The sequence below is a fragment of the Terrapene carolina genome, unplaced genomic scaffold (assembly GCF_002925995.2).
Source record: "Terrapene carolina triunguis isolate 2854851 unplaced genomic scaffold, T_m_triunguis-2.0 Scaffold247, whole genome shotgun sequence".
In the NCBI taxonomy this organism is placed as follows: domain Eukaryota; kingdom Metazoa; phylum Chordata; order Testudines; family Emydidae; genus Terrapene; species Terrapene triunguis.
Genome location: NW_020664598.1, coordinates 10,627,487 through 10,655,224, shown reverse-complemented (window position 1 = coordinate 10,655,224; position 27,738 = coordinate 10,627,487). Strand labels below are relative to the sequence as shown.

Sequence of the window (27,738 nt, the reverse complement as noted above, 5' to 3'; positions counted from 1 at the left end):
TGCTGGCCGCTTCCGTGGCGCAGTGCGGTCCACCCCGGCTGTGCCACTGAGCCGCTGGAGGTAAATCCGTGCCCATGCCCCAATCCCCTGCCCCAGCCCTGGAGCCCCTCCTGCACCCCAACCCCCCCAGCCGCAGCCCAGAACCCTGACTCCCTCCCACACTCCAACCCCCTGCTCCAGTCCTGAACCCCCCCCCCAAACCCGGAACCCCTTCCTGCACCCCAAGCCCCTCATCCCTGGCCCTACCCCAGAGCCTGCACCCCCAGCCCAGAGCCCTGACCCGCCCCACACCCAACCCCCTGCCCCAGCCCAGAGCCCTCTCCCACACCCCAAACCCCTCATCCCCATTGAGTCGTGGGCATCAACGATTTTCTTCAACTGGGTCCCCAGAAAAAAAGTTTGAAAACTACTGGTCTAAAGAAGGTTGTTTAAAAAACATCTCATCAACAAATATTGTGAAAAAAGATACTTATGTTTTATTACGAAAGTCACACCACTGTCTGAAACATAGTATCTGCCTTAACAAATCTTGTTATAATTGTCATCTAAAAACAAGCAAAAGGGATTTAAGTTTAGTTTTGTGTGTTTTGGTTATTTTATTCTTGTTCCAATAAATATTAATATACAAGAATGACTAGATTTCTTCACTTTTTACTACAAAAAGGGACAATATTTGAGAATTTAATAATCAGAACAGACATTTATTTTACATTTCTGTTACCCAAAAGAAAAGTTTATGATCTCCACCAACTGCACATAATGGAAGAGTCCTATGCCAGGTCAAACCAGATCCTACAGCCGCAGAGCCAATAAGAATGGGCTAAAATAATAAAAAAAAATATATATTTTTTTCAACATATCATACAGATATTTACTAAACCAGAGCTAAATATGCAATCACAAGTTCAATAGGCAACTAAAATGTGAGACTTTTGCAAAAAAAACAACAACCCCACCACCACCACACCATTCCTTAAAAAAAAAAAAAAGTATTTAAATTAAAAATCTCACTGCCTACTATCTATTTCTGTCAGCTATTGTACGCATATTGTTAAAATACAATACTGCAAAATGTTCTACAAGTGATAGAATTGAATCTTTGTAGAGAATCTACAAAGGCTGTCTCCACACCCCAGATGATTTTAGTAAAATCTGCTGTTATTCAAGGTTACAATTAGTATGTTTGGAAATAGTATGCTTTTTGTGCCCAAGACAGTGAAAATCTGCCTAATATAAAACCTCCTTTCCTCTGTGCTATTAGAGAATTGGAATACATTTGAATTACAAAATACTATAGGATATCTTATAGGTTATTTAGTTTGTACCTTGCAGAATGCAAATAAAACTCAAAAGTGGTATGATTCAAGTTGCCTTAATAAAGCAGATACAATTAATATTTTCTAAGATTCTGAACAGTCTTAATGCTTGCATGTGAAAACACAGAGACAAATGATGGAAAGAACAAAGATCAACAGATTCTCATTCCTCTTGCAATTGTACAAAAAGTAGTGTGTGGCATATGCCCACTTGATTTGACTGATGATCCTTGCTTAGTGCTTCAAAGGCACGACTTCTTCTTCTTCTACCATCCTTCCCAATATCATACCCTGGGATAGTATTTCTCCAGCCTCAACTTTAATCAGTTCAATAATATAGATGTGACAAAAAGCCACCACAGTTAATCATCTGATTGCATTTGTAAACTATGGTTGTCCAATTTGTTCTTGAGCCTTTAATACCACTAATGATGATTCTGTCATTATTACATGGAGTGGAGAATTCCATGGTAATTAAAAGACAAAAAAGGAAGTCCCTCCTTGTACCTTACATACATTTTATTTGTACATATTTCCAGAACACAGAGAATTGTAAATAAGCTTATTTTAAACATAATAAAGTATCAGAACCTTCTGATTTGGCCTTATTATAACTACAAAGAGTGGAAAAAAAGTGCAAAACCAAGAGTTGAGAGTGTTCTAAGATTTTTCTCTGGTAACTTTTGGCATGGAAAAGATGAAGTAGTAACAGTTTCTACATGATCTTGATGAACTTTTAAAGGTATAGCTGTTTATACATGGATTTAAAGAGAATGGATTGATCCAACCCAAAACATAGAATTGTATAATTTTACCTGAGGGTGTCCTAAATGATGAACTAGAAGCTGGCAAGTCATCTTTCCTGGATAGCCAGTGGTTGCAAATAAGTTTTCATTCACTCTGGACCACCTATGAATAAATCCAAGGTGCTTTTAAATACATGTGTTATACCATCATGAGCATACGCAAATCTGATTTTTTGTCTGCAGTTAAATATTGCGCAAAGCCACCCTAAATTCTGCTGAAACCTGTGAAATACATGCACTGAGATACTTTATATTTAAGACACACCCCATTCAGTCCTATCTACGTGAATTAAAAATGAATTAATGAATGTGTTATACATTAAGGACCCTATCCTGCCAAGTCCCAATCACTCTCAACTCCCAATGAGATTAGAATCTTGCAGGACAGAGCTATCTAAAAGCTAACAGTCTATTGATGGAAAGAAGACACGAACACTAGAAGGAATTGGGACCACAATCCCACAGTTGTGTACATGCAGGCAGACCCCTGCACTTGTGTAGAGCCCCATCAATTAGTAACATACAAACTGTTACATTCTTTCACTTTGTAACATTGCTGTACTACAAGATGCAACACACTGTAGGCATTACTAGAAACAATAACTAACACTTGCTAAAATGAGATTTTTAAAATTAAACAGGCTACTAATATAATTTTTCTTCAAATTAATTTACTATAACCCCCCTTCCCCAAACTATACCTGAATAATCTGGCTCGATCTACATGGACAGGTCTCTTATCTTGTGGATAACTATAAAAAAAAAAAAAAGACATTTTGAGTAAGCATCCATTCCACAAACTATAGGAAATGATACACTTCACTTCATATCACAAGGACAAAAAGTACAGATCATTTAAAAGAGTAGCAGGTTCAAGTTGTGGGGTGGGAAAACATCTACTGACAGACAAAAATTATTTTGACAATCAGGTCATGTCTCATATTGTTTTCCACATGTGAGTTTTGACAGGTTAAAGTAGTACAGCTGGATGAGAGGAAGGGGGAAAAAGATGAAAGCTGCAATAGCTCTCAAAAATGAGCTTTTAGTTTTTAACAATTTTCTTCAGGCTTTACAGAATTTGTCTTGTGGATGGTGGTTGTAGTTTGTCACAGAAACTAAAAGATTTTCCTAGTTCTCTGTTCAAGACATATTAGTGCCTATACTCTAGAAGAGGCCTCAATATGATTAATATACGAAAAACCATGCTGTGAAGCAGTTTGGGTTGCTACATGTACATTATAAAACTAGAAAAACAAGGAAGTGAAAAGTTAAGCCACCTAAGAATACACATCCCCTATCCCTCCACACACAAGCACACCCCATTACCACAATTACCATGTGCAACAGACCATGCACTACAACCTTAATTCTGCCCCACTGTCACCATTTCTGCACGCTCCCCCTTAACCAGATTATTTCCCTCCTCCACCATACACAGAGATGGTTTCATGGAGTAGTTGGCTGTGTTGGTAGAGGGCAGTTTGTTAAAAGGTGGAGTGCAAAAGACTGATTAAAGGGGGTGAAAGAATGCTGGCATCCCTCGAAGGGCTGTAATTATGCCCTGTAGTGATACTACGAGGGGAAGAAAATCTAATGTGTCTTTAAAAAAAAAAAAAAAATCAATTGAATCTAAGGAGACCACACAAACTAAAATGAGAGCTCTTAACCGCTTTCAAGTTCTTTGTTTAAAAGCTGAGCCTTTGGGGAGACTGAGGATCTGAAGAAAAGAAGACTGTAACATGGTACCCAGGAGAATGGGCGGGAGGCGGAGAACCCAAGGCCTACCAACTTGTGTGAAGCAAATGTTATATTTATGCAAGACAATATGTGCTTAGGCATTTGTTGATTTAACACTTTTCTCTCTGGATGAATAAATAATACTTGGTTTTGAAGGAGCTCTTCTCTGTCACTGTGTTTACCAGCTGGTTACAGCTCCTGGAGAGAAGTTGATAGCAGAGGCCAAAGCCAGTTGGTTCTGGTGAGATAATGTAATGGATGAACAAAACCGGTGATCGAGTCTAAAAGTGGGGCAAATTGTGGCGTTTTACTCTAAAAGTGTAGGTGTGGGCCTATCACTTTAAAGAGGTGCCACTAGAAAGGTCAAAGGCACAGCACACTCCTGAACCTTAACAACTTGGGCCCTGATTCTGCAAAGACGAATTCATACGTTTAACTTTGTGACCTGTAAGTAGTCCCATTTAACTGACCAGGGCCTTACTTGCACAAGTAGTCTCACTGAAGTCAATGAATATGCTTAACGAAGTAAACACTCACCATCCTGAATGAGGATGGCATGATTTGGCCCATAAAGTTCAATTTTCACATAGAAGTTCCAAAGGAATTGTCATCTTCTAAATCTTAAACATATGTTTTCCATTTATTCTCTATTTTCAGAATTTTAATTGTGTAAAAGAACTTTGCTTTTGGTACAATCATCAGAAGTCGCTACAGTCCTAACACTTATAGTAAAATATATGTTTAAAAAATAGTGTAACATGTGAATGGACTGGATGGCTGGGGAGGGGAAGCTTATATCATTCTTGAGATTAGACAGGCCCAGTTAGGTCACACCCTACTCAGCTGAAAGAATGGGTAGGCCAGATGCTGAGTCTCTGTTGGGAAGAGGAAGGAAAGAAAGGGAAAACCTATCAGGGAAGAGGGAGGGAAAACCTGAGGAAACTCTCTTAATCCTTCTAAACCCCTACTTTCTCCCTCAACTCATCAAAAGGCACTAGTCTAAATTCAATTCCACCAACATTTCAATTGTAACAGCAATTTAGCTGAAGAAACAAATAGTGCATTATACACTATTTAAAAAGAAATCATTATAAGAATTTGTTTGCGAAATATAATGGTAAAGTCATAAATTCCCTGGAGAAGAGAGCGGGAGTGGTTTATTATAGAAATGCTAGACACTAAAGCCCCAGTTCATTTCCATTTAGCAAAGCATCTAAGCATGTGCTTAAAAGCTTCACCAAACTGGGGCCTTAAGCACTGGCTATAACGATAATGAAGTTCTACTTAGCTAAATAAAACATTATCAAAAATATCATCCCTAATCATGCAAATGGAAGAGATGGTGTGGGGAAGTCTTCCCCAGCTTGACAATGATACCTGGAGCGAGTAATATCCCAGATTAACCAATCATTTCCAGCAACTGCTCCAATTTTAAGGGTGTTTCTTAAACACCAATGTGCGGACATCAATGGCATTTGTTCAGACTGGAGAGATAGAATGGCCTGCTGGGTAATGAGATCGTAGAATCGTATTGTTCCATTCTTCTCTGCTACCATCAACTGCAAAAGAAAGCAACACATGGATTTTACTCAGACTTTTGTAAACTGCATTCTTTGTAATTTTGGCCATAATTTAAATCTTTATTACTGCACAGCAAACCAAGTGCTCCTGCAACAAAGCATTAACAGGAATGGAAGGTGTGACACCCAGCTTTTTGGGGTGAAAGTGGTCATGTATTTTAACATTCTGGCAACAATTAAAACAAAATGACAACCCAGCCACTGGTATTTAATTTTCTGAGATGAGTGGGTATTGGAGAAAATATAAATGTCAGTTAATATAAATAGCTGACATCTATCAATTCACATGCTACACATGATGCACTATAGGCTTTTCCATGTACGCACAGCAACAGTATAATCATGTGGAATGGTGGCTGAAGCATGAAGGGGCATACAAATGTTTAGCATATCTGGCATGTAAATATCTTGCAATGCCAGCTACAAAAATGCCATGCGAACGCTTGTTCTCACTTTCAGGGGATATTGTAAATAAGAAGTGGGCAGCATTATCTCCTATAAATGTAACAAACTTGTTTGTCTTAGCGATTGGCTGAACAAGAAGTAGGACTGAATGGACTTCTAGGCTCTAAAGTTTTACATTGTTTTGTTTTTGAGTGCATTTATGTAACAAAACAAAAAAATCTACATTTGTAAGTTGCACTTTCACGATAAAGAGATTGCACTACAGTACTTGTATGAAGTGAATTGAAAAATACACCTCTACCCCGATATAACGTGATCCGAATTAACACGAATTCGGATGTAACGCGGTAAAGCAGAGCTCCGGGGGGCGGGACTGCACACTCTGGTGGATCAAAGCAAGTTCGATATAACGTGGTTTCACCTATAACGCGGTAAGATTTTTTGGCTCCCAAGGACAGCGTTATATTGGGGTAGAGGTGTATTATTTCTTTTATCATTTTTACAGTGCAAATATTTGTAATAAAAAAAATCTTATAAAGTGAGCACTGTACACTTTGTATTCTGTGTTGTAATTAAAATCAATACATTGGAAAATGTAGAAAAAATCCAAAAATATTTAATAAATTTAGATTGATATTCTATTATTTAACAATGCAATGAAACACAATACATTTTTTAATCACAATTAATTTTTTTTAGTTAATCGCATGAGTTACCTGCAATTAATCAACTGCCCTATAAATAACACTAATAATAATACAGTGATTTGAATTATAAGCTGTGATCTGCTTCATAATGATCAGGGAATACCAAAGTCATTCTATGTGGGAACTGAGGCTGAACAAAAGAGAAATGTTATCAGAGCTCAGAAAGCAGAGGTTACTTACCTTGTACAGTAACTGGAGTTCTTCAAGATGTACATCTCTGTGGGTGTTCCATTGAGGTGCGCATGCATCTTTGATTGAAGATTTTCAACAGCAGTGCTTGTCTGGTTCACACATGTGTTCTAGAAACCCTTGTGCCCCATGCCAAGGGATTACAGGGCTGTGGTGGACGACCTGCACACAGTTCCTTCTCTACTGCAAAAGCCTCATAAAGATGAGACTCTGAAGCAAAGGGGAACAAAGGGCAGGTAGTGGAGCATCCATAGGGGACACATCTCAAAGAACTCCATTTAGTGCACAAGGGTAGGTAATCTTTCCTTCTTTCAGTAGAGCCCCTATGGGTGCTCCACTTCAGGTGACTCTCAAGCAGTACCCTCCAAAGGAGGTAGGAACTTCAGAATCTGGCCTAGAACTGATTGCAGAACTGAAGGCAGCATCTGGTCTACAGGCATACACTAAGGCATAGTATCTCAAGACGGTGTGAACGAAGACTCACATAGCAGCTTTCCACTATAGGAACATCTTTTAATAGGGGAACTGATGTAGACTGAGATCTGATAGAATGAGCTATTACCTTAGATGGACACGGCACATTAGCAGCTCCATAACAGGAGAGGATGCAGCCGGAAACCCACCAGAAAATCTCTGGGTGGACACTGGCATTCTGCTAGCTCTTCGACAGACACGGTTAGTCTCAGAGAGACTCTAAAAGATTTAGTACCATCCAATATATGCACTCTCCTAATGTCAAGAGCATGAAGGGCATCCTCCTCCTTATTCTGATGGGGTTTAAGGTGGAAGACTGGCTGATGAACAGTCTAATTGATATGGAAGTCAGAAACGACTTTGGTAGGACGCATTGATGTGGTCTGAGGTATACCTTTACCTCAAAGACAGTATAAGGCAGGTCAGCCATCAAAGCCCCTAATTCACACACACTTTGAGCAGAGGTAACTGCCACTAGAAAGATGGTTTCCATGGAAAGTTTTAAAAGCAAACAAGTAGCTAGTGGCTCAAAGGGAAGTTTCATAAGAGAATTAAGAACTAAGTTCAAATCCCAAGTTGGCATTCTCTCTCTGACATTTGGGAATGATGAATCTGGAAGTTGCAGCATGAGCAAATACTTAGAAACCTTCCAATGGAGAATGGAATGCTGTGACAGCCACTTGGTGGATTTTGTGCTCCATTAAAGAGAGACCTCAGATAGGAGATCTGAACCTCTTCCCAAATGTGGAAGAGAATGTGGAAGGTGTGTTGAGAAATCAAAATTAATTAAAATCCCAGGCTATTTATCTACGTTACCACAAAAGGGACAACTGCTACAGAAAGTATCACTAGATTATGCCCTTTTCTTAGAAGATTTATGTGAGTAGCTCGCAGGTGTCTCCCTGGGCTCACCTCCCTTCGAAGTAGAGGGTTGCGGTAAGGGCTCCTGCTGGGACTCCAGAGGTTGAAGGGCTGACTCCATGAGTAGGAGTTTGAGCCTCAGTTCTCTGTCTTTCCTGAATCTGGACTTCAGTTGTTGACACAAGCCACACTTCTGTGGAATGTGTTTCTCTCCCAAACAGTGAACGCACTGCGAGTGTCTGTCAGTCACTGGTGATAGATCCTTACAACTGAGGCAATTTTTGAAGCCTGGGGAGCCGGGCATACTCTTGTCCATTGGGGACTTCCCAACAGCGGTTAGCAGAAGACAAAGTCCTCTTCTTTTCTTTTTTTTGAAAAGGCAATGGCCAAAATAAAATGTAAATGAAGCATATAAAGAAAAAGAGGCTTTAAAAGAAGCTACAATTAGCAATTTTAAGCGAGTTAACAATCCAGAAATGGACAGCTATAGCTCCATCTCTAGCCAGGAGCTGTTGAGAAGGAACTGAGGAGGGATCGCCTGTGCACTCTAGCCAGCGTTGTGGTAGGAAGGGAGCGATGCATGCGCGGGCTGAACGGACACCAGAGGTGCCGGAACAGGGAGGGCCGGTGGCTATGGCCCCATCGTTTTTTACCAGTTGTAAGGGCAAGCAAGGGGGGGGGGCGGCGTAGAAGAGCGAGCATGGGTTGGAGCCTCAGGGAAAAGGGGCAGCGCAAGGGAAGGGTCTTGGAGAGAAGGGGCGGCATGAGGGGGCAGGGCCACAGTTTGCGTGCCGGTGGCCCCCCACTTTTAGGAAGCTTCCACCGGTCCAGACGGAGACTGCTACCAAAGTTCTCCGATCAGCATCGCAGGGACACAGAGACACTTACAGTGGAGCACCCAAAGGGACACTACTTGAAGAAGAACCAGTCCAATTATAGAATCTGCTGATAATGAAGAAAAACACAGAATGTACTTCTACAGCGAACTCCAGTCATACTATAGCTTCAGAATTTTATAGTTTAGAAAAGCAACACACATTTACATACTGGTTTAAGAAAAATAAGCTGCAGAAGTACAACCTTAAAAGCCTCCTCAGGATGCCAGCACACACTCATTCCAGGGGAACGTAGAACAAAATAAGCCTTTTGATTTCCTTCCAAGTCCCAAACCCTAATAAAAAAGAAAAAAAAAGTATTTACTGCTGTTTGTAAAAACATTAATTTCCAGCCTTAGCCTGCTGACAGAGAGGTGGCCAGAACCAGATGAGATCTGGTATCTATACTCCATCTTTTGAACACAAAGGTATCTAACAGAAGGCCTGATACTGAGAGGTATTAAACACTTAAAAATCTCACTCAAGTTGAAGGGAGTTGTGAGTGCTGAGTACTTCAATGGGTGAGACCCAGATGTCAAAATGAAATTTTTAGGAGACACAAAGGTAGTACATTATTAATTTCTCTTCCTATATTCAAGCATTCTCCCTCCATAATTAACTAGGGGATGGAAACAAGGAAGTGTTATCTTATCATCAGTAGCCCACTTGACCCTCACCCACCCTGAACCATCATTTGGGAGCCACTCCATGCAATAACCCTATAGTGCTATACAGTAGAACCTCAGAGTTATGAACACCAGAGTTACCAACTGACCAGTCAACCACACACCTCATTTGGAATCAAAAGTAAGCAATCAGGCAGCAGCAGAGACACCTCCTCCCCTCCCAAAAGCAAATACAGTACATTACTCTGTTAAACATAAACTACTAAAAAAATAAAGGGAAAGCAGCATTTTTCTTCTGCACATAAAGTTTCAAAGCTGTATTAAGTCAATGTTCAGCTGTAAACTTTTGAAAGATAATGTCTATCAGGGATGGTCTAGACAGTATTTGGTCCTGCCATGAGGGCAGAGGACTGGACTCGATGACCTCTCGAGGTCCCTTCCAGTCCTAGAGTCTATGAATCTATGAAAATCTATAAGAACAATCATAACATTTTGTTCAGAATTATGAACATTTCAGAGGTATGAAAAACCTCCATTCCCAAGATGTTCGTAACTCTGAGGTTCTACTGTATATGAAACACGGATGATGCTTTCACAATACAGGGTGATATCTAAAGCTCCTGCCCCAGCAAAAACTCTTTTTCTTCAAAATAAATAGTTCAATTATATAGGGGTGACATTACATTGTAAACTATACTCATTAAAACAGTAAGTTCGTACTGTGTGGATATGTATATTCTTTACATATGCATAAGGCTATAGAAATATGGCAGTTCATAAGGTTTTAAATAAAATGCTCTATATAGTCTTTAGAGTTGAGTAGTTACGCACTTTTATTGTTTATTCTAGGGGAACTTTCACTGACTTCCAGGGTGCTTAACATTTTAAATGTAAGAGATTTCAACACACTCTCAAATAATGCATCACAAGTCTAGACAAAATAGATATGAAGTAAAGTAAACACATTTAGTGAACAATGTTAGCTTCCTATGCCAAACCACAGCAGATCAAATATTTGTTTTCCCTGTAGAAATCATAGGGTTTCCAATCCTGAGGGATCAGTGTCTTTATTTAAAAAACTAACAAGTGTTTTTAAAAAATGGAATATCTGCTTGATTAGGTAATTTAGAAATGTACAGTACTTTCTTCCACTGCCAGAAATTGTGCCTTGTAGATATTCCAAGTCAAATCAACACTTTTCATGTGTATTTACTGTGTGGGAGAGAATTACGATATAACTGAGGATGGTGAATCATTTTGGCTAAGGGAGCATGCCATCGTGTCTTCTTCCCAGCTGTGAATGAGGTTATTAGGTGTGGAGACAAATTTATGCTCTCTCCTTTACTCTGTAAACAGCAAAGTGCTGTGCTTGTATCTGGTTTATTCTATGTTGAAATGGAAGGATTAGGCACGTTATCTTTCATGAGTCCTATGGGAGAACAATATGGCCATCTCTTCTGCCCATTTCTTTTCTGCATAACAATAGAGGCCATCTCACTTAGTGAGAGGATTTACCCTCAGATAGGCAGCATGTACAAAACAGTTCCTTTTGACTAAAAGGATTGGGACAAGGTTATTTATGACCATTTACAATTACATATGTATTTGATTATGTACTCATTTACTAGTTCTCTGTGGTTCAGTAATGAGCGCAACAAACATGTAAAAAATCAAAGCTTTGGCCAAACTGGATTGCAGTCAGTCAATCAGTTATCACAACCAAATTGGCCGAAGTAAAATTTTGCTCTCCCTTTACTGTTTTCTCCACAGCTCCTGATCTTTTCCCCTCTTTTGTACAAGTCTTTTTATAGCATTCAATAATTTTGTCTTTGAGTTTGTATCTTACCCTAGAGAAACAAGGTGGGTGAGGTAATATCTTTTATTGGACCAACTTGTGTTGGTGAGAGACACAAGCTTTTGAGCTTACATAGAGCTCTTCTTCAGGTCTGGGAATTGCACTGTCACAGCTAAATACAAGGTGGAACAGATTGTTTAGCTTAAGTAGTTAATACATTTCCAGGGACTATTAAACGTGAAGTGGTCTGTTGGAGGGTGGAGGAGAGGGGGAGACAAAAACAAGCGGGGTGGGGTGGAGTGGAGGAAGGGTTAAGTGTGTTACAGATTATTGTAATAAGCCATAAACTCAGTGTGTCTATTCAGTCCATGATTTTTAATATCTAGAAAAGTTATATATTTAAGCACTCAGGCTCATCTTTTGAAGATGTTGTGCAGGTTTCCTTTGAAGACGAGGACTGAAAGGTCAGATACGGAGTGATTGCTTTGTGGGGTGGGAGGGGGGGAAGCGTTCACCCACAGATGATATAGTGTTTTGGTCTTTTATCATGTTTTCTGTGAGAGTTTATTGGACAGCCTAGTGATTGTCTCATTTCACCCACACCGTTATTATTAGGGCATTTAGTGCACTGGGTGACGTATACCGCATGTTGTGATAGGGATGTGTAGGACCCATGGATCCTGAAAGGTGTGTTGTGGGTGGGTGGGTGGGGGGGATGTTGATCATTGTAGCAGTGGAGATATGTCTGCAGGTTTTGCATCTGTTCTGGCAGGGTCTGGTGCCGCTTTGAGTTGATGTGTCTTGACCTGTCTCCACAGGTACAATGACCAGTGTCAGCTAGAGTGCTCTTGTGCCCCCTACCCCTCCCCTCAGTGTCACCAACATTCTGAGGGCCTGAGAGTGAGGCTATATAGGGGGCAGAGGGCACTCACCACCTTAGTTTCTTCCACCAAAAAGCCAGGGTTTAGAAATGTACAGTACTTTCTTCCACTGCAGTACAGTACTTTCTTGCATCTGAAGAAGTGAGGTTCTTACCCACGAAAGCTTATGCTCCCAATACTTCTGTTAGTCTTAAAGGTGCCACAGGACCCTCTGTTAACATTTATACTGTGGCCCTGCATCTGACAATGTAGTCACAGATCATCTCAGTAGAGACAGCTCTCAGATCCACGAATGGTCCTTAAGGGATCAGGTGGTTCAGACCATATTCTCCAGCTGTGGTCGATCAAATGTGGACCTGTTTGCAACAAAGTCCAACAAAAAGTGTTGTCTCTTCCACTCTAAAGCAGGCAGGAATGGACTGTCCCTCTCGGATGCTTTCTTTTTGCACTGGGGAAGCGGTTTGATGTATGCCTTCCCCTAGCCCCCTTCCATTGCTCCAGAAGGTAATGAAAAACATACATCAGGACAGGGCAAGGATGATTCTCATTGCCTCGACTTGACCATGTCGCCAGTGGTTTACCATTCTCCTTCAACCATCTGATGGAGCCTTTATGCATCTTTCTTTGTCTCCAGCTCTACTGTCTCAGCAGGAGGGCAAAATCTTTCACCCAAACTCAGTCTCTTCACCTGACGGCATGGGTGATCAGATTTTGACTCTCTCTGCTCTTGAGCAGACAAGTTCTTCATCTGTGCAGTCAGTATACACTAACTAAGAAAACAGCCCTCTAGAAGCTTTGACCATTTTAAAATGGACCAGATTTCAGGTATGGATGAAAGGAAAACCTGCTTCCCCTGTATCTACTTCCATTCCTTGTATTCTGGAATACTTAACCCCTGAGACAGTAAGTACATTATCTAATTTATCATTAAAAGTTCATTAGCATTCATCTCCAGTATCATACGTTAATTGATGGTAGATCGCTGTTTGCTCATTGTTCAATCAATAGGTTGAAAGGTTTATCAAATGTGTATCCCCCTGTTAGAGATTCTGTCCCTTGGGATCTCAATTTGGTTTTGGCCAGGCTGGTGAAACCACCCTTTGAACCCTTCACTGAGTATTCTTGTTGTCATTTATGTATCAAAATGGATTTCATTATTGCCATCATGTCAGCCAGGAGAGTGAGTGAACTGAATGCCTTTATGGTTGATCCACCTTTCATGTCTTTTCGTAAAGGATAGGGTAGTTCTCAGATCTGATACCAGGTTCTTACCTAAGGTGAAGTCTGATTTTTTTTTTTTCCCCACATCAACCAGACAATTAATTTGCCACGTTTTTTCCCTAGCTTCACTCTAATAAGGGGATATCTGTCCTACACATTCTGGATGCCAGAAGACCTCTCAGATACAGTTTAGTGAGAACTAAAGGTTTTTATACATGGTCTAGAGGATTGTGTCTTATGCTAAATGTCTCATGGATTTTATGGTTTCTTCTCAGACTCTCTCTTGATGATTAATCTATTGCTGGACTTATACATGACTTGCTTTGATTCAACCACATTCCACAAGAGTTATGGCTACTTCCTTCACTTTCCTTAGGCAGGTGCCATTCGCTGACACTTGCAGACCTGCAACTTTGACGTTGATTCATACTTTCACTAAACACTATGCTTTGGCCTTTGGCCTTTAGGTGCTTCAGTCTCCATTCAATTAGGATTCTGTTCTGGGTTCCACATTAGTTTCAGCACTGCTTATTAGTCCATCCCATAAGTGGGAATATGCAGATCCACTTAAAGAAGAAATAAAGGTTATTTACATGTAACTGGAGTTCTTCAAGATGTGTCTGCATATTCACACTTCCCATCTACCTTCTCTTTTCTATCAGAGTCCTTGTTCTGCTCTGCAGACCTGAAAACTAATGACTATTAGTCTAACACAAAGACACCAACTAAGACCAGGAAACATGACAGACATCACTGAATGTTAGTTTGTTTCCTTATTTGGTTCAAGTTCTGCCTGATAAAAGCAGACAGGGAAGTCAAAATTGGTGGATAACATAATATCTGAAAATAAAAAAGTTCCTTAATAGTCTGTTAAAAGAGCTTATAGTTACAATATCTATTTTACATACACAAGTTTGAAATTGTTTTTCACTAGCAACTATTAATGATATTTTTTTATCCCTTTTGGAGAAAACGGAAGGGGGGGAGTGGGTGTGGGTAGAGGTGAGAAATGGAGGTGAAGTAAAAAAAAATGTATGACTAGAGGAACAGACATCTGAATTTCTCAGCTGATTGTTTGCTAATACACATTTCAAAAGACATGATCTCCGAGAAAGTTAAAAGCAAGACACTATTAAAACATAATTCTAAGGATGTCTGGGCATTATAAAATTACTACCTTAAATATAGAGAGACAAGGTGGGTCAGGTAATATATTTTATTGGACCAACTTCTGTTGGTGAGAGACACAAGCTTTTGAGTCACACAGAGCTCTTCTTCAGGTCTGGGAAAGGTAGGCTGAGTGTCACAACTAACTGCAATGTGGAACACGTTGTTTAGCATAAGCCAGTGGTTTTCAATCTTTTCCATTTGCGGATCCCAAAATTTTTTTGAATGGAGGTGCAGACCCCTTTGGAAATCTTAGGCAGTCTGCAGCCCCTAAGGGGTCCATGGACCACACATTGAAAACCACTGGCATACGCAGTTAGCACATATTCTAAGGGACCATTCAAGGTAAGGAGGTCTGTTAACACCACTGGACAGCCTAGGACAAAAAGGGAGGGAGGATTCATGGGTTACAGTCTGTTGTATTAAGCCATAAATCCAGTGTCTCTGTTCAGTCTGTGATTTTTAGTGTTTAGCAGACGTAAGAAATTTAAGTTCCTTGGTTTGTCTTTTGAAAGTATTATGCAGGTTTCCTTTGAAGATGAGGACTGATAGGTCAGATATAGAGTGATCACTTGTGAAAAGTGTTTGCTACAGGTGATAGGGTGTTTTTGTCTTTTATCATTTTCCTGTGTGAGTTTGTTCAAGGGTGTAGTGATTTTCTGGTTTCACCCACATAGTTGTCATTGGGGCATTTAGTGCACTAGCTAAGGTATTCCAAATGTTGTGATAGGTATAATGTAGGATCCATGGATCTTGAAAGGAGTATTGGGGGGGATGTTGTTCATATGTCTGCAGGTTTTACATCTGTTGTTCTGGCAAGGTCTGGTGCCGCTTTGAGTTGGTGCGTCTTGGGGGAGCTTGCTTCTGATGATGAGCTTGGAGAGGTCGGGGGGATTCCCCTCAGAGCATATTATGTGGTGTCTGAGTGCCTGGCTGTAGATAACAGATTTCTTGGTGTGGTTGGCGTGTTTACTGGATCAATGAAGGTAGGTGTGGTGATCTGTGGGTGCCTTATATATGATTGTCTGTAGGATTCCATTGTTGAAGCAGATTGTGATGTCCAGGAAACTGATGTTAGTGTAGGAGTGTTCCAGAGAGAGTTTAATGGTGAGGTGGTAATTGCTGAAGATGTGGTTGTCAGGTGCTGGAAATCTATGAGGGAGTTTAAACCATGAAATATCACTCATGTATCTCAGCTTTATCATTGGCTGTGTGGTGCATTTGTCCAGAAATTCTTCAAGGTGGCCCATGAAGAAGTTGGCATATTGAGGAGTCATCCTAGTTCCCATGGTTTGGACAAAATGTTTGCTGTTGAATGTAAAATTGTTATAGGTGAGGATATAACTGATGAATTTGGCAATGAGCTTGGGGTGAATATCTGAGGGTTGTCCATTGTCTTGTAAATATTTGAGGCAGGCAGTTATACTGTCATTTTGAGGGATGTTGGTGTTTAGGGAATGGAAATCTGTGGTGGTGAGGTAGGCTGTTAATGTCGCAGAGTTTGTGGAGGAAGTCAGTTGTGTCCAGAGGAAGCTGGTCTTTTTGGTGGTGAGTGGTCTGAGAATGGTTTCTATGAGTCCAGATATTCCTTCAGTAGGAGTGCCGTGGCCATTTAGCTGTGATGCTCAGAGTATCTTTCCCAGACCTGAAGATGAGCTCTATGTGGCTTGAAAGCGTGTCTCTCTCACCAACAGAAGTTGGTCCAATAAAAGCTATTACCCTCACCCACCTTGTCTCTCTAATATCCCGGGACTGACATGACTACAAATACAGTAAGTTATTTTACAGATTAAAAAGGCTCAATCATTACTCCGTGAAGAAAATCTTTTGCAAGGATGCAATCCTTAAAGTACTAGCTTTCTTTTGTCGGAAAACAAGAAATTGGCTAGGGCTATACTATCTGAGCTCCTTAGATATTAACGTACTTCCTTCCTAATGTGAACTAAAAAAAAAAATCCCTCAAAACTTTTAAATAAACTGTTTTTGAAAGATGATCATACTGAGAAACTGAACTTTGTTTCTGCCAGTGACCTTTGAAAAAAGTCCATGAGGTAGTTTTCAAACAGATTAAATGTGGTGATTTCATTTTTAAGGAATTTACAGTATAGAATAAAAGTTCTCACTATCACTTCATGATCCTCAGTATAAATCATAACAATGTCACACAGGAAACTCTTCACATTTCATAAAAAAACAAAACGGTTACTTAGTATTACATTAATAGCACAAAATTAACCTGAAATGTTTCTTTTTGAATAACTTCATAATTAAGTTGCGTCTGATGAAGTGGGCATTCACCCACGAAAGCTTATGCTCCAATACTTCTGTTAGTCTTAAAGGTGCCACAGGACCCTCTGTTGCTTCATAATTAAAGCTTATTCAACTAAGTTCCAAAGATTTGTTTCATAAACTGCTTTTACTTTTACAGGATTATCAGATACTGTACATAGGAGACAGGCTTAAACTTGCATAATGACCACAAATAGCAGTGCAATAGCAGCTAAACAGAATCACATCTGGGGGACATATTAGGATGCATACAACAACAACAAAAAATGGGCAGAATATAAGACTATGGAATCCAAAAATCAGGAAATATTTTCATTATGTCACAATCTTTAATCTTATTCCAATTCCTTCTCCATTGTAACCCATTACAATGCATAATAGCTATCTTGGTGAATGAGCTCAACAAGCCTTGGATTTGAAAAGTCTCAGTCCTTAAAGAAGAAATGTTTTGGTAGCATTATAAAAAAAAGAGGTATCAATGCATTCCAGATACTGGAGGTGGTGTTCTGCCAGAATAAATAGGGTAAGAATAAAATAATACAGAGTACAATAAAAATCTGCTCATTTTTTTATTCTGGCAAGAAAAAAAAAGGAATAATTTTGAACATGTGCTATAAAGACTAAATAAGAGTGGTGACAAAGATATTCAACATTGCAGGAGGCAGGAACAAATGAGGACAGGCAGCAATTTTGTGCACACTATGGCCAAGAGTCTGAAATGTTTATTGAATTAACAAAATGACACCCAGGAACAACATGTCCTGGCAATGGTTTTAACAAAAGTGAAGGACAAGGGAAAGAAACAGCAGTCCGGAGCCATCACTGGCTTTCCTTCATTTTGGTTTTTATAATACTGAGCAACCCAACTGTTCAAAGGTCAAATAGATCTACCAAGATTCATAGTGTTGGGCAAGCTATTGCACTGGGAAACTGAACATTGCACTAAATTTTGGCATTCCAGCAAATCCAATCTCTAACAATGAAACACACCTTCCTGATGTCAATCCTTCTCCCACATATCTCCATTCAAGAAGCTAATCTAACCCTTGCTGCCAGGATGCAGAAGCAAAATTTGTGGTCACGTGAAACAAAAAGAAATAAAGATTGAACCTGATTGTGACCCACATAAATTCCTAGAGTCCATGTCAATGGAACAGCCTGTACCTTGGCACGAATAGTCCAAAATGAATGGAAGTGAGAAATTATCTGAGATGCAGCAACAAAGCAGCACCATACACATACAAAAAAAAAGGGGGAACGGGCCTGCAATATACATATCTTTTGCCATGATATAAAAAATAAGGGTGGGTAGGTGGGTGCTGCTGTGCGTGCTGGAGTCTGACCCCAGCCTTGGATGGTGACAGCCAATCCTAACACATGACACAGACAGCATTACTGACCAACTGCAGCCCTTCTAACAAGGGGTGCCTGCCATTGGCCGACAAGAGTTCTGATGCTACCCGGGGGGAGTTCAAACAGGTTTTCAGATCCTTTCCCAGCAAATTGGTGCAAACCAGTGTATTCAGAACTCTTTGACATACTTGAGTTTCAGATTGGTCCTCAACCCGTTGCCCAAATCAGCACGCAGCTGTGGCCCATGTGACATTCTCAGGGTCATACAGGTAGTATTGGATGCAGCCCACAATGGTAAATAGGTTGAGAACCACTGATAGAGCATGAAAAACCAACTGAAACTCTAGTCAAGCAGTGAGATGACATCCAAAATCAAATTTTGCAGTTTAATTTTCTATTAGAACAACAGTATGTGGCTCTCAGTTGGAAGTGTATCAATGCCCAAACTTGAGTATTCTTTGAAGAGATATAAAATAATACAAAAAAAATGTTGTGCATAATTACTTTGCTTTTACTTTGTTCTGATATATTCCACATTAATTTGCATGGTTTACCACTGAAATGAAATGATTTTTAAAGTTTGGTTAATATAATAATTATGATTAACATTTGTTTCAGGTCTGACACCTGCCTCTATGGCCCTCTGTTAATTATTGTGATTTTGCCATTACATTTTCAATTTAAAAAAAAAATGATTTTTCTCTCTTCTTCTGTGAAAAAAAGACTCACCCAAAGTACATGGGAAATTGCTTGACATATTATACAGGGAAAACCGTACTGCCAAATGCACAAAGTAAAACTGAAAAAATCCAGAAAAATATCTCCCTGGGAACTCCAAGATCTCCTGTTTACCTACATCTTACGTTAAAAAGAACAAGTGAGATTTTAAAAATCAACAGCATCCCTGTAAGTTGATAGATAAACTATTCTCAGGGATCATTTCATCCACCACAGAAATGTAGCTACCTCTGGAATGAAATGAATCAACTGTATCGTACAGATGTTTAGGAGAGGAAGTTATTTTAAACACAGAAATTGACTTCCGGACACCTCTCCTTTTGTTCATGACTCCACACACCATTACTGGAACTGCTTTCATAGAAAATCAGTGTACTTATTCTCATTTCAATTTTGCAGCTGGAAATAAGGGGGTGCCTACATCATGGACTCCTAGTAAGTGCTACACTTTGGGAATTGTTGAACTACAGGACTTATTCAACCTGGACTCACAAGGAATGTACCACCTAATGAATCACCAAAGCAGAATCTAGACTTTTACTGGAGGTCTTCATCCAAGAACTGATCAGGCCCATCCCTGATATTCTGACAGCATTATAGCAAAAAGTTTTAGTGTATAAAATATTTCTATATCTCCACAGAATTAAAATTTCTGATATAGTAAGAATATTACTCATTTAAAACTGCATTAAATCCACTGTTGTAGAGATGAAAATAGGAAAAACCTAGAGACACTTCTATGAAGTCCAGAAAGCTGTATATTGAGAATTACTGTATTAACTACAGGCAAGTTGGAAGAAGAGCACTGTTTGTATCTATACAGGACCTAACAGTGAGAAATCTAGCAAAACCCCCAAACACTGGAAACTTTATCCTTTTTGTATTCTTGTACTAATTGCTCTAGTATTGCATAGCATAACCATTTCAAAAGATGCCCTATTCCTAGAGCAACTAATAGCTGTTGAATTTTTGTTGAAGAGGCAAATTATACAACAAATTAAGTATGATTTCTATTAATTTTTACAAGTCTTTGTAAGACCTGTGGATTGCACTCTCTTTTGATTTTTGGAGTATAGCTCTATATTCAGTTTTTAAATGAAAATGTTATCATCATTCTCCACGTTTCTATCCCATGAATAGAAAAAATATGAGAACTCTCAGGTGGCCAAATACATCCCACTTCTTCCCATGGCTGTTAGCCAGACTTTACAGTGTACAATGGATAAAGTGGCTGTCTTATATTTCACAGCTATTGAGTTCAAATTTCGGTGGTGTTATACTTTCATTAAAAAATCGTATCTTATTCTTTTGGTGTCAAGTGGATTACTACAGTTTAAACAGTTCTTTCTTTCATCCCTAAATACATTGTATTTAATGGAAATATTTAAACAACTCTTTGCTGAAGAAACACCTAGTACTAAATGAAGAAACCAAGGACATGGATTGAAAAGAGAATGCTCTTAGTATCTCTTAAAAGTATCATTTTTAAAAGACTTTTGTTGTATGTTTTGAAAAAAAATACAGGACCCTTCTAGTGACCAAGGTAATACCTCTGAATTCCCAGTGGGCATTAATTTAACATCGTGTAGCCCACTGTATGAAATGTCTTCCTTACTCACAGAAGTAAGGAGCTCATAGCCTTTGGGTTCTATTTATTAAATCTTCTCTTCATTTCCCCCCCCCCCCCCAAAAAAGACAGACCAAAATCTCATCCAAAATGATAAATTAGAAAGTCCAGCTATTGTGCATAAAAGTGAGATATTTAAAAAATAATTCCTTTAGAAAAGGATTGCCTAGAAGTTTAAATGGTCTTGTTTAACAAAATACAATTAGGAATAATATGGCTCCCCCCTCTTAAGTTTACAACTCCCATTCTAGGCTTATAAACCCTACAAGTGTCTTACTTTGTCATTTAAAAGAGTAATGCTTTTCCAATATGGCTGATTTTAACAATATAAGTTACACTGAACATTTGGTAAAGGGATGTGCATGTCTGTGTGGCTTTGATTTTGTCTGAACTTTTTACCATGGGTTCTAAAGGCCAAATCCTCAGCTGGTGTAAATCAATGTAGTTCAGTTTAAGTTACTGGAGCAATGATGATCTGTCCCAGAGTACACACATCACATATCGTATCTAGCTTTAATTTTATTTGTTTCTGGCTGCGCAGGAGGAACCTCACTCCTACTCTTAAATGGAGAAATCAGGGGTAGGGGTTATTTTGGGTGTTATTTGGCTAATGATCTATTTAAGAGTGATTGTTATATCAGTAACTAAAAAAAACACAAACACAATCATCTTAAACTACACAAATCACCTCTGTTCTGACATCTTCCCCATCTCTTTGGAATATTCAAGCGTCACCATTTTCTTCAGCTTTCCTCTCCCTTGTAGAATGCTCTATTCCAGCCTTGTCATGTATCCTTGAAGAGTCTCTACTGCATTATTTATCATTGAACCATTAGCGCAGAGGCATCAACCTGTGGTTTTGGGGTCACTGATGGCCCTTGACTCTCTAACCATATTTGATTTTTAATTAAATATGTTTCCTGAGACTTCCCCTGTGATTTTTAAACATAAGTGTTTGAGTCAGCCCTGTCACTCAAGGGAAAAGGTAAAGGCACCGCCTCCTCATAATCCTGCCATCACTTCCTCTGCATCTCACGAGGAATTCTGAGCAGCTACTGTCCCTTCCCTACTGCAGCTGCTCAGCAGTCCTGATGTCTGCCTGCCGCATTGCAGGGGACAGAGAAAGAGTATCTCTGGCTGTTACATCTGCAGTGCTGTGGCAGCCTCTGGTACAGTAGGATAGGCGCTTGGCTCTCTTTGCCTAAGCCTATAGGAGTTGCTAGCAAGGGATAGCTTCCCTCCTCATTAAAAGCATCTAAGGCAGTCCAGGATTTCAATCGCACTGGGAAGAGAATACATACCTGCAGGTGTGATCATCACTCACACTTGCAATATCCTGACCGTCTTTAGGGGCAAACACCAGATCATTAATGTAATCTGAGTGGCCATCAAAGATCTGTCAATCAGAACAAAGAAATATTTTCATACTGAGGTCATAAAAATAATAATTCTGATAAACAGCAATATTTGAGCATTCCAGTAGCTTCTACAATGTGTTTGAGAATTGCTACAGGAAAAGCATATACATTTAAAATGAAGTTGGGGTTCTACAGTTAGGAATACAAACTTATCCCATTATTACTTATTTGTATTACCATAGTGCCTACAAGCTGCAGTCACAGTCCAGAACCCCATTGTGCTAGGTGCTCTACAAACACAGAACAGAAAGATAATGTCTGCCCCAAAAGGGTTTACAGTCTAACTTTAAGACAAGATACAACACATGTACACAGATGGGGGAGAACAAGGAAAAGAGACAGTATTGGTCAGTGTGGTAGACAGTGGTCTTACACACCAGCAGTCTAACTGTTCTAAGTTATCTTTATGGGCATCACCGCAAATGAGAGTTTTAAGGAGGAGCATGAAGGAGGATAATGAAGTAGCTTAACAGATGTTTTCAGGGAGCTCCTACCAAGTGTTTGGGGCAGCAGGAGAGAAAGCCCAATGGTGCTTGTTTGAAAATTTAAAAGTGTTGGCTTTCAGTTCTTTGCTGATAATTAGATCAAACCAGGTTTTCCTCTAAGACAGTAATGTCAGACTATAGTCTGTGAAATCCTTCCAAAAGTGCCAAATGCAAATGAGGTTTACTATTAAAAAACAAAAATGGCTTAGTGGTTACAGTCAGACTAATCATATTCTTTAACTGCTTTTGCATGTTTTGTGTATCCCTACAAAGTCCCTTATTGTGTAAAATGTGTGCTATGTTGAATCAAAGTCCTCCATACATCCACTGTATGTAGTTTTCAGTCAAATGTCATTAGGAAACTGGGGTATCAAGTTAAAAAAAAAAAAAAAAAAAATCAGCCAAACATGAGGCTGGTCTGATCCTGGATGCTCAACAAGTTCTGAGCATCTATAACATGTTTTAGGACTGTGTTGTATATTACAGAAGCTCTCGCCTTTAAAAAAAAATTTTTTCAGAGCAAACAGATAAGATTCCCTTGGATGGCATTGTCAGCAACTTTGACACAATGCTCCATATTATTCTTTGCTTACAGAGGAGGAGCAACTGGTCGGGTGGCTTAGGAGGGTGGATCAAGAATGGCACAACAGTAAAGACAGTGATTCCTGCAGCCTCTCCTCCTTTTAGGAAAGTGCTGGATCTAGGGGCAGGAGTGTATACACATGATACAGCACCGCTGGGTGATGCATGCAACTTCATGTGCACATGTGTTTACATTCCAAACACACATACTCATTTTGGTTCTTTACTGATTGAATTATGGCTTTTTTCCATTGTCCGTTTAAACCACAGAAGAAATCAATCATCATACATAAGGCAGATGAGCTGAAACCTGATTAAGGTACAATACAATAAGTAAAAATGAAAGAATTTATAAAGCAAAAATGCATAATATATTTTATAAAAATATAAAACTGACAGGTTAATACACCACAAATGAAAATGCTGATGAGAAAAAAATAAATGTGGTTCTCAGCAGTGTCGATTTTCCTAGCAAATTTTTCTTGAATTTCAATTGAACATTTGTATGCACTAATTAGTACAGTCAATTACACAATAAGTGTAGGAACTAGAATGCGATTATGGATCAAGATGTAAGGTAGAATTTTCAGAAACCCAAAATGCTCACTTTTGAAAAGGGATTTTGGAGCCTAAGTCACGTAGGCATTACAAAAAATGACTGTAGATAAAATTTTCACAAGACAAGTTTCTAAAGCAGATATATGAGTTCTCCACTGCAGCAGGTGGCGGCACTGCCTTCAGAGCTGGGTGGCTAGAGAGCAGCAGCTGCTGGCCAGGTGCCCAGCTCTTAAGGCAGCACCGCCGCCAGCAGCAGTGCAGAAGTAATGATGGCAATACTACACCATGCCACACTTACTTCCTTCAGAGCTGGGTGCCAGGCCAGCAACCGCCGCTCTCCAGCCCACCCAGCTCTGAAGGCAAGAGCGGCTTCTCACATCCCCCCCCCAAACACGGGAATACATTCCGCACCATCCAGTTTGAGAACCTCTGCCTTAAATAAATGGAATAAAAGACTAATGCATTTATAAACATTCTTTGAAATATGTGTTTGTTTTCATATGGCTTCACAAAAAAGCAATTGCTGGTCTAAGAATGTATTTCTCAGAATTGTCTACAATTATGGTATATGTGACTGCACTGATTTCAGTATTAATGCTTTCAATTATGATGATTATAGAAGGAGAATCTTAAAAGTTGCAATGAAAACAGAAATTAATAATGATTTCCCAACCATTTTAAAATAAACATTTATGCTGTATCCCTAATTTATACTCACTCGCTCTTTCCTTTATAGAACTTTCCTAAAGAAAGCCTAGATATTAAAAACATTAGTATGAACTTTTGCCCCCAGCTTTCAGTATGTAATAGAATCTTTTCACTTCCCCACTTCAAGCTCACATGTTGACAATCTGTCCTTGCCTCATTTTAGTCCAAGCATAAATAATACTTGCTGTTCTAGAATTCTGTTAAATTCAGTTATGCAGTCATTTTTCTTTTCTATTAAGAAGTACAGAACAGGAATAAATTGCAATTACCTGCTGCATGCAGACATTTCCTTCTTTAATGTATTGATTAAATGTTTCCAGGTATTAGGATACATTCAATGTTGCGGATCATAATAGTAGATATTTCTTTTACAGTACAAATACAGTTAGCTAGCTTTTAATACAACATATAGGTTAGGGGATAAAATAAACAGACTAAATTCTACTAGAGGCTAAAAAGATAGAAAAATAAATTCTAATAATGTGTATTTTACCTTGTATTCATGCTTATCCTGGAGATCTGAAGTGAACAGCCTTAACTTCCTATCAGCAGCTGCAGTACAAAATCTAGAATAATCAGAGGGGCGGGGGCGGAAAAAGCCCTTCAATCATTTCTCACTTGCAAAATTTCCATCCCAACTTAAGTTAAAGATTCACTTCATTTTTCAGAAGGAAATTCAGATTATGCTTTTGAAAATGAAAATGCTTCTAAATATTATAATTCTCTTTTGGACCTAACAGTCTTTACAGTATTAATTTGAATGCAGTGTATTGTAGCTGCATGTCAGGTGGCAGGGTTACTTTATATTGAAAGAAAACTATCCATTTTGCCCAACCAAATAAGTCACATAATGAATCAATTGTGAAATCTTTGAAAATAGTAAATTATAATTAGCATTTGCACTTATTGTTACCAGTGGTGGTCAAATGGCTAGAGAAGTTAAAACATTTATAATAGCAATTGAAGGAGATCCTAATGTAAGTTCATAAAGCAATTTCTAGCATGCTTTAGTAGCGGTTTAAAACAGAAGAATGGTATTAACACTAAACATTTTATTTTAACAAACATCAGATTTGGCATTTATACACCATGTTTGAAACACTGCTTGAACATTAAAAGTACTTCTAATTGATAAACAGGTACTACTATTTAAGGGTCAGCAGTTTGTTCAGACTTAATAAAAGTATAAAACCAGGTTTTAATGCTCTTTTACTTTAGTCCCACAGTTCTATGGTTTCACAAATAACATCTGAATCTTGCATGACATTGGCCTGTACCAGAGAGAGCATTTCATCCAGTCCTAATGCAGACTTGATTGTTGTAGAGTAGGGCATTACAAAAAGTCCCTAGCAGTGTTCTTTCTAGACAGACTACAGAGAAGATTAATTACATTTTATTTTCACCCACTTTCATATTAATTATTTTGACTAATTCACAACTGAATTGTTCTTTGAAAAAAGTAAAAATTAACTAAAGCCAAAGGGTGAAATTCTGACCCCACTGCAGTCAATGGGAGTTTTGCCATTGACTCCAATGGGGCTAGGATTTCATTCAGTGAGTCTAACTTTACTTTTGCATAAGGAATAAAAGGTGGACAGACAAAAGAAAAGTTGTTTCTGTACTTAAAAACATTTTTAAAATACCTTATCTGGGGAGGTAAAGCATCCAGTCTGGTTTCTGGACTCCATGCTATGGCATCGACTCTGATCCCATGATGAAACGTTCTTAGTGTCTCATACTGTATTCCTTCCACTTCTGCATCCTCCTCCTAAATATATAAAACATTGTAATAAACTAAGAGAAAATGTTATGCTATTATTGATCCTCCAAACAAGTCCTTCAATTCTAGATTAGTGTGAATTAAGTCTTGTGGTGACCAAAAACTACTATTTGATTGCTTTTCTATAATGTAAGCTCCTCATGGCAGAGACCATGTCTTTCGATATGCTTGTACAGTGACAAAATCATACCTTGAGTGATTTTACAACAACATTCAGTAACTTGTGATACATAAGTGAGTGGTTGGTCTCCGTCCAGTTTCTAGTGAACAAGTAAGCATATCACAAAGCCAACACTTCAATTCACATCTTTGTTAGCAGTCTCAGCAGAAAGGTAAAAACTCTGAATGGGCAAAAAGATTGAGACTAACTCTCAGAGATAGGAACTTCACAGACTTCAGGTACATTATCTGAAGGATATGGAAAAGTTTGTACTGCATCTGATCTTTGAGTACATATAGGATATTATTTTCAAGTGTTGTCCATTTAGGACCTTTGACAAGAGCTAAGAAAGAGGTCAAAGCACCATAAGGTCAATAGTATGTAGTAGGTTTTCCAAGCTAACTAGTTTCCAAGTTAATTACTGAACGTTGTTAAATGTGTGGAGAACTGCTATCATACAGCAGATAAATTAAAGGTAAATCCTGAACTATGTAGTAAAGAGTATCTAAGTTAGAAATGTACTGCTGTACTATTTCAGCTACTGGCAGAAAAAGAAAAAAATCCTATGAATATATTGTTGTTATTGCTTATGCATTGGAAGGTCTAGCAACATTTCCAGTGTTCTATCACACACAGCCAAGTGTAAAGATTTTAGAAATTTGATTCAAAGTTAAAAAGCTCCCCCATAGGTTTTCAAGCACATAAACCAAAAAGAAACCCAACACTATAAGATACTGTATGCGCCTTTTTAAAACAATTTGTATTACTTGATTATTTATATAATTATGGGCTCACAGAACAATATCTTAAAGCTTTACCCAGCTATTTACCAACAGTAACTATGCAGAGATGTTCAGAGTGAGGATAGTCAAATAAAACTGTTTCTACTTGTAAAATTCTGTATGTCAATGCAGATAAAGCAGGTAAAGAATTTTAAACATGTGAGTGCCATTCATTTGATATATTTTGTGGAGTTTTGCCACGTTTGCTAGGAATACTTCAAAAATTTTCGCTCTTATCTGAGACCCTTTTAAAAGTAATCACTAGTTTATGACTTTTTTTTTTTAAATCACTGAGTCAGTTGTCATGAAAAAAGGCACCTTAAGAACTATATACCACTTATCACAAAGTTAAGTCTCATTTCAGCCCTTTCTTAAAAAGATAGATAGATCGAACAAGAGAAAAATCACAAATGCAAAATTTGTACCAAACAGGACAACAGCTGACTCTTTCCTTCAAAACATTATTTTCTGAAATATTGCATCATTTTAATATAACTCATTTAGAAGCAAAAATAATTTAATTCATCTCTGGCATTTTGGGAGCTAGCCAGAAACTTAACATGGACATAAATCAGGGGTCGGCAATGTTCGGCACGCCTCTCGCCAGGGTAAGCACCC

General features: G+C 38.8%; 1 protein-coding gene across 1 annotated transcript in view; it reads right to left on the bottom strand.

The window, feature by feature from the left end:
- Positions 1-343: 343 nt before the first annotated feature.
- NUP37 (nucleoporin 37) overlaps positions 344-27,738 on the bottom strand; it is a 47,359-nt gene continuing 19,964 nt past the window's right edge. Inside the window, exons 2-10 of the mRNA XM_026657468.1 lie at positions 26,548-26,681; positions 26,042-26,166; positions 24,892-24,964; positions 21,949-22,043; positions 9,156-9,246; positions 5,237-5,418; positions 2,824-2,874; positions 2,132-2,225; positions 344-820 (exon numbers count right to left, since the gene is read on the bottom strand). Of these exons, the coding sequence (XP_026513253.1) occupies positions 707-820; positions 2,132-2,225; positions 2,824-2,874; positions 5,237-5,418; positions 9,156-9,246; positions 21,949-22,043; positions 24,892-24,964; positions 26,042-26,166; positions 26,548-26,681 (959 nt within the window). The 3' untranslated portion in view covers positions 344-706. The remainder of the gene's footprint in view (positions 821-2,131; positions 2,226-2,823; positions 2,875-5,236; positions 5,419-9,155; positions 9,247-21,948; positions 22,044-24,891; positions 24,965-26,041; positions 26,167-26,547; positions 26,682-27,738) is intronic.